General features: G+C 48.0%; 1 protein-coding gene across 2 annotated transcripts; it reads right to left on the reverse strand.

Moving 5' to 3' along the window:
• Positions 1–4,889: 4,889 nt before the first annotated feature.
• On the reverse strand, positions 4,890–6,605 carry LOC142539178 (uncharacterized). 2 transcript variants are annotated; one of them, XM_075644455.1, is made up of 3 exons: positions 6,154–6,605; positions 5,480–6,060; positions 4,890–5,393 (listed from the first exon to the last, which is right to left on the reverse strand). In XM_075644455.1, the coding sequence occupies exons 1-3, from the start codon at positions 6,260–6,262 to the stop codon at positions 5,232–5,234; spliced, it is 852 nt and encodes a 283-aa protein (XP_075500570.1). In that variant the 5' UTR covers positions 6,263–6,605; the 3' UTR covers positions 4,890–5,231. The 2 variants fall into 2 exon arrangements, with proteins under 2 accessions (XP_075500570.1, XP_075500569.1); XM_075644454.1 differs by having other exon boundaries at positions 5,480–6,605.
• Between the last annotated feature and the right edge of the window lie 869 nt (positions 6,606–7,474).

Here is a 7,474-nt window from a genome sequence, read left to right on the forward strand (position 1 = left end):
AGGGTTACGCGTCGGTGTTATGAGGGGATAGTGAAAGAAGAGGGGAAGAGGGCACGTGTGGAGGTCAATATGATTAGAAGGGGACGAAGCGGGTTGCCCGTAGTAGTAAGGGAGGTTCATGAAGTGGAGGATGAGAAGCCGGAGATCGTGACATTGGGGCCCGACAAGAAGACGCTAAGAATAGCCCCTGACCTTGACCCGGAGGTCAGAGATGAACTCATTACTTTTTTACAGGCCAATCTCAGCGTGTTCGCTTGGTCAGCTCAAGAACTCACTGGGGCAGCCCCGGATGTGGCGGAGCATCGGTTGAACATCTTGCCCAATGCTCGCCCTGTAAAGCAGAAAAAAAGACACTTCGGGCCCGAGAAAGATATAGTTATAAAGAAGGAGGTGGGAGAGTTGCTCAACGCTGGGCACATTCGGGAAGTACAATTTCCTACTTGGCTCTCAAATGTCGTTCTTGTTCCGAAGAGTTCAGGGAAATGGAGGATGTGTGTGGATTTCAGAGACCTTAATAAGGCATGCCCTAAAGATTGTTATCCTCTACCTCGGATAGATCAGTTGGTGGACTCCACAGCGGGACATCAATATTTGTGTATGTTGGATGCTTACCAAGGATATCATCAAATTCCCTTGGCTGTGGAGGACCAAGATAAAGTGAGCTTCATTACCTCTGAAGGAACTTTCTGTTACGTGGTCATGCCCTTCGGACTCAAAAATGCCGGAGCCACGTATCAGAGACTGATGGATAGGGTATTTTCTGAGCAGATGGGAAGGAATGTCGAAGTGTATGTAGACGACATCATGGTAAAATCAAAAGACTCATCCCGGCTTGTACCTGATTTGGTGGAAACCTTTGCGACCCTCAAATCCTACGGGCTGAAGTTGAATCCTCAGAAGTGTATCTTCGGGGTGAGTAGTGGAAAGTTTTTGGGTTATATGGTGACAGAAAGAGGGATCGAGGCCAACCCCGAGAAAGTCCAAGCTATCCAAGATATGGTCTCTCCTCGGGGACCCAAAGATGTTCAACAGTTGACAGGTAGGATCGCTGCTCTGGCACGTTTTATCTCGAGGTCCGCTCACAGAAGTTTGCCATTCTTCCGAACCTTGCGCAAGGCGAAAAAATTTGAATGGGGTCCGGATTGCGAGAAGGCTTTCACCGAGTTGAAGGAGTATCTTGCTGAGCTTCTTGTCCTGGCCAAACCGACAGCAGGTGAGCCTTTGTGGGTATATTTATCTGCCACTGAAGGAGCTGTGAGTTCGGTCCTAGTCAAGTCAGAAGGATCAGTTCAGCAGCCGGTTTACTACGTTTCGCATGCACTCAAAGGGGCAGAAATCAGGTATTCAGGATTGAAAAAATTGGCTTTGGCTTTGGTGATGACAGCGAGACGCTTGAGGCCCTACTTCCTATCTCATCCAATTGTGGTGCTAACTAACAGTCCATTGGGCAGAATCCTCACTCATTCCGATATGTCTGGCCGTTTGGTAAAATGGACTACTGAGCTGGGAGAGTATGACATCCAGTATGAGCCTAGAACAGCTATCAAAGCACAAGCCTTAGCCGATTTTCTGGCTGAGACCGTGCATCAAGAGAATGAAGACCCTTGGAAGGTGTATGTGGATGGTTCCTCGTCGAAGGATGGAAGTGGGGTGGGAGTAGTACTGATTTCACCAGCTGGAGAGGAAGTGAAGTTGGCTGTGAGATTGGATTTTCGAGCATCCAACAATGAGGCAGAGTATGAGGTTGTGTTGGCAGGACTGCGAGCAGCCATAAATGTGGGAGCTACCCGGGTACTTATTTTTTCTGACTCGCAGTTGGTAGCACAACAGATGAAGGGGATGTATGATGTGAAAGATGAGAAGCTTATTGAGTATGCTCGAGAAGTGGACAGAGTCAGAGAGAAATTCACAGAGATTACATTTGAACAGATTCCAAGGAAAGAAAATGAAAAGACAGACACTCTAGCCAAAATGGCTGGAACAATGGGAAGTTGGAAGACCAGAGATGTGGTATTTCAAGTTGAACTCACACCTCACACGAGTTCACCCGCAGTTGAACAGGAGGAGGAGGATTGGAGGACTGGCATAGTTGATTACTTGAAAGAGGAAAAGCTTCCTGATAACCCTCGCGAAGCTCGTAAGTTGAAGATACAGTGTTCGCGTTATGTGATGATCGGAGAAGTGTTGTATAGAACGTCTTTTGCCGGGCCGCTTCTTCGGTGCTTGAGTTATCAAGAGGCTGATTATGTGCTCCGAGAAGTTCACGAGGGATGTTGTGGAAATCATTTAGGGGCTTATGCGTTGGCAAGGAAGGTGCTGCTCGCTGGTTATTCTTGGCCATCCGTGCTGCGTGATGCTCAAGAGTTAGTGATGTCTTGTGATAGTTGTCAACGCCATGCCCGGTTGCATCACCGACCGGCCGCGGCAATGAAGGCTTTCACGGCCGCCTGTCCTTTTGACCAGTGGGGAATAGATATTGTGGGGCCTTTTCTTATAGCTCCTGCTCAGAAGAAGTTCCTATTGGTAGCAGTGGACTATTTTTCAAAATGGGTGGAAGCAGAGCCTCTGGCCAGAATCACTGAGAATGACGTCCTGAAGTTCTTGTGGAAGAGTATAGTATGCAGATACGGAGTACCTAGGAAACTGATATCCGATAATGGGAGACAGTTCCAAGGGGCCAAGATCCAAGCCTGGTGTAAAGAGATGAAGATACAACAAGTATTTACCTCTGTAGCTTACCCGCAGAGTAATGGTCAGATGGAGGTGACTAATCGGACACTGGTGCAGGGTCTAAAGGTTCGACTTGGCAAAGCTAAGGGCAATTGGGTGGATGAGCTACCAAGTGTCTTATGGGCATACCGAACCACTCCGAGGGAAGGAACCAAAGAAACTCCTTTCAGCTTGGTCTACGGTAATGAGGCAGTGCTCCCGGCTGAGATTGGATTGGAATCGGCAAGAGTAGTGTTTTATGACGAAGACAATGATGCGAGAAGCGCCACTGACCTTGATCTTCTGGAAGAAAAGAGAGAGGCTGCCAGCATTCACATGGAAGCTTATAAGAACCGCATTGCACAGTCTTATAATCGGAGGGTCATTCAGAGAAACTTCCAGGTAGGTGACTTGGTCCTGAGGAAGGTGCAAGAAGAGCAGAGAGGAAAGTTGGACCCAAAATGGGAGGGTCCCTTCAAAGTTATCGAAAGACTGAGCTCGGGAGCCTATTACTTGGAAAATGCGTAAGGCAAGGCATTGAAGAGGCCCTGGAACGCTTATCATCTTATAAAATATTATTCTTGATTTGATTGCTAATGTATTTAATTTTGAATTTTCCTATGTAATCATTTGGAATTCAATAAAATCATGTTCTTCTTTTTAATTAATGAATGTTGTTGTATTGGAAGGAGAGAAAAAAAAAATTTTTATTTTCCTACTTAGGTTGCGCCTAGTAGAGGAGCAGAGTTGGGGCGGGGAGAAATTTTATTTTTTCCTACTAAGGCATCGCCTAGTAGAGGAGCAGAGTTGGGGCGGGGAGAAATTTTATTTTCCTACTAAGGCATCGCCTAGTAGAGAAGCAGAGTTGGGGCGCGGAGAAATTTTATTTTCCTACTAAGGCATCGCCTAGTAGAGGAGCAGCGTGAGAAATTAAATATGCCTGCTAAGGTGTCACCTAGCAGAGGAGTTAGATGGTGAGGAGGTTGAATTTCTATTTTCCTGCTAAGGCATCACCTAGCAGAGGAGTTAGAGGGTGAGGGTGTTGAATTTTTATTTTACTGCTAAGGTGTCACCTAGCAGAGGAGTTAGATGGTGAGGAGGTTGAATTTCTATTTTCTTGCTAAGGTATCACCTAGCAGAGGAGTCAGAGGGTGAGGAGGTTGAATTTTTATTTTCCTGCTAAGGTATCACCTAGCTGAGGAGTTAGAGGGTGGGGGTGTTGAATTTCTATTTTCCTGCTAAGGTGTCACCTAGCAGAGGAGTTAGATGGTGAGGAGGTTGAATTTCTATTTTCCTGCTAAGGTATCACCTAGCAGAGGAGTTTGAGGGTGAGGGTGTTGAATTTTTATTTTTCTGCTAAGGTATCACCTAGCAGAGGAGTTAGAGGGTGGGGGTGCTGAATTTTTATTTTCCTGCTAAGGTATCACCTAGCAGAGGAGTCAGAGGGTGAGGAGGTTGAATTTTTATTTTCCTGCTATATTTTCCTGCTAAGGTATCACCTAGCAGAGGAGTTAGAGGGTGTGGGTGTTGAATTTTTATTTTTTTGCTAAGGTATCACCTAGCAGAGGAGTCAGAGGGTGAGGAGGTTGAATTTTTATTTTCCTCCTAAGGTATCACCTAGCAGAGGAGTTAGAGGGTGGGGGTTGTTGAATTTCTATTTTCCTGCTAAGGTATCACCTAGCAGAGTAGTTAGAGGGTGGGGGTGCTGAATTTTTATTTTCCTGCTAAGGTATCACCTAGCAGAGGAGTCAGAGAGTGAGGAGGTTGAATTTTTATTTTCCAGCTAAGGTATCACCTAGCAGAGGAGTTAGAGGGTGGGGGTGTTGAATTTTTATTTTCCTGCTAAGGTATCACCTAGCAGAGGAGTTAGATGGTGGTGACGTTGAATTTTTATCTTCCTGTTAGAACATCGCCTAGTAGAAGAGAAGGAAAGTTGAATATTTTATTAGCCCTTGTGGTTTAATAACATCAAAGATAAACTCGTGAGAAGTAGTAAACTCAAATGCAAAATACTCAAGGTTGCATAAAACGAGTTTCATACATGCCAAAAGTGCAGAAAAGGAAATAAACAAGTATAAATATCGCAAAAGTCGCATAATCCTACGGAAAATAAAGCAGTGCAGAAAATAACATAAATAAAGGAGCTCGATCTAAGAATCGGGGGGGGGGGGGGGGGGGGGGAGACTCGATATGAAGCCCTCAAGGTCGATGAAGTAAGTAGGGGCGCCTGGCGGAGGATAACCCTGAGCCTTGAAGAGGCCGACTGCACCCTCAAAACCCACCCCCAGGTAATGAAAAGCTTTCGGGCCACAGATCTCGACAAATTCATCGGATTTGAGAAATTCCTCTTTGAAGGAGGAGGCTTCGGCAGCATGTCGTGTCTTGGCGTCTTTAAGCTCAGCCTGTGAATTCTTTAATTCCTCCTTCAGCTTCTGGATCTCTTTAGCTTGGTCCTCTGTCAACCGCTGAGACTCCTGCTTCTGTTTCGAGAGCTCGCCGCATTGGATTTGGGACTCCGAAAATCAAGCTTGAGACTCCGAAAGCTCCTTAGCATGCGATACTTTCATCTCGTCAATAATAGCCTGAAGTTGTTCACGGAGAACCTGGCCCTCGCGTAATTCTTGACAGGCGTCAGATCGAGCGGCGTTAGCACGCTCAGCCAACTCCCCGATGTACATCATGCCCTGCATAAGTAGACAAGGGTGAAAAGACGGCAAGAAGATCAAATGTATGTTGGACATCAATCTAAAGACTAGAAGGAGAAATATACCTCAGTGACACTGCTGCATGTCCGGCGCAGGAGTGTAGACCACCCCAGTGAACCCATGAATGCTGCATCTGCGTCGGAAGGAAGCTGATACATCACCTTCTGAACCAATTGAGTAGGACCCCGCCCCACGATGGCCGTATCCGAGGTGTATAGAGGATGCACCCCCGACTCAGGAGGAGGCTCCTCCTCTGACTCAGACCCTTCTGGAGAAGAGACCGATACGACTGAGATCTCAGAACTCTTGCGCTTGCCATGGTGTGGGACTGACGGGCTAGGATCAGTGGATGCCTTGTGCTTACCGGACGGAGGAGGGGACTTGGCGCGAGGAGGTGGAGAGGAGGCTCGCTTTGGGGCGGAGGAGGAAGGGGCTGCCTTCCTCTTCTTCACAGCAGTAGGGGAGCTAGCAGGCCTCTTCGCAGTTGTAGAGCAGGAATCTGTTTTCTTTTTCTCAGCAACAGAACAGACTCCCTTTGTGCCCGTCGTGACTGCTGGAATAACTGACTTCTGGGGTGCTGATGAGGAACCCTCGGCCTTCTTCTTGGAAAGTTCACGGAGAAATAGGGCGTTCATGACTCTAGTACCTGCAAGCAGAGACAATAAACCAAATAAGAATGTTATCAAGTAACATAATAAGCAAAAGAAAGACGAGAAACACGAAAAGTGAGAGTACCTACCCGCATTCTCCTTCAGATTAATTTTCGCGGGACTTAACTCGGCGTGACACAGAAGATCTTCAGATAGAAGTTTGAGAATGTTAAAGCATCGGTCTCCTAGTACACTCATTATCCGCAGGTACTCCTCATCTTTCTTGTAACTCTTGGAAAGGTCGGGCTTGGTGAAGGTAGGACACCAATCCGTGAAGCAAGTTAATTCTTTAGGAGGCTGGATAAAGAGGTAATATTTTTTCCAGTCCTTCACGTGACTGGGGCCCCGTCAAAAAGTTTGTGGCTAGACCGGGAGGTTACATAAAAATGTCCATCTTTTGATCTGGACAGAACTAAGAAGTAGGAGAAGGTGGTGCAATTTAAAGGGAGATCTAAGGCCCTGAGTAACACAGCGAAACAACTTATTAAACGGAAAGCATTGGGCGTGAATAAACCTAAATGCACCTGGTATTACTTGCTTAATTCTTCAAAGAAATCGCACAAAAGGAAACGGAGACCAGCATCAAAATGATGCTGAAAGAAGGTATAGTAGCCCTTAGGGGCTAGATAGGGCCGGTCCTTTGGGCCAGGAATGATGATCTGGTGAGAGGAAGGAACGTGCCACAGAGTCCTAAGTTGTGAGTCGCTACCAGGAGGGACGTGGGATGACAAGTGACCGTACCACAGGTTATCTGCTTCAGATATATTCATTTGTTGGATCACGTGACGAACTTCCTTATCCGGACGACTATGAGTGGTGACTTCCTCCTCAGGAGGATCAATGGTAAAATCAGGATCGGCTAGGGAAGTCCTACTCTGGCTAGACTCGCTAGACCGGCTAGACTCGCTAGACCCGCTAGATCTCTCGGAGCAACTCGAGTAACTAAACTCGGAATCGGAAGAAGACATGAGTATTAAGGATAATCAAATAGGTAAAGGAGAGAACTGACCCGGGTAAGGCGCGGGAAAATACTCAAAGCAATAGAATCGCAAGGATGGCCGAACGAGGTGCGCTACGACGTGCAAGGGCGAGGGGCGAGCTGGTGCTTGCGCTCGGGCGAGCGTGGCGAGGGCGATAGGGCGAGCTGGTGCTCGGGTGCTGGGCGAGCGTGTGGCGCTCGGGCGCGCGGCGAGCAGACGCTCGGCGAGCGAGGGACGAGCTGGTGCTTGGGGGCTGGGCGAGCGTGTGGCGGTCGGGCGCACGGCGATCAGATGCTCGGCGGGCGAAGGGCGAGCTGGTGCTGGCGCTCGGGCGAGCGTGGCGAAGGCGATGGGGCGAGCTGGTGCTTGGGTGCTGGGCAAGCGTGTGGCGCTCAGGCGCGCGACGAGCAGACGCTCGGCGGGCGAGGAC

The sequence above is a fragment of the Primulina tabacum genome, chromosome 3 (assembly GCF_025594145.1).
Source record: "Primulina tabacum isolate GXHZ01 chromosome 3, ASM2559414v2, whole genome shotgun sequence".
Lineage (NCBI taxonomy): Eukaryota > Viridiplantae > Streptophyta > Magnoliopsida > Lamiales > Gesneriaceae > Primulina > Primulina tabacum.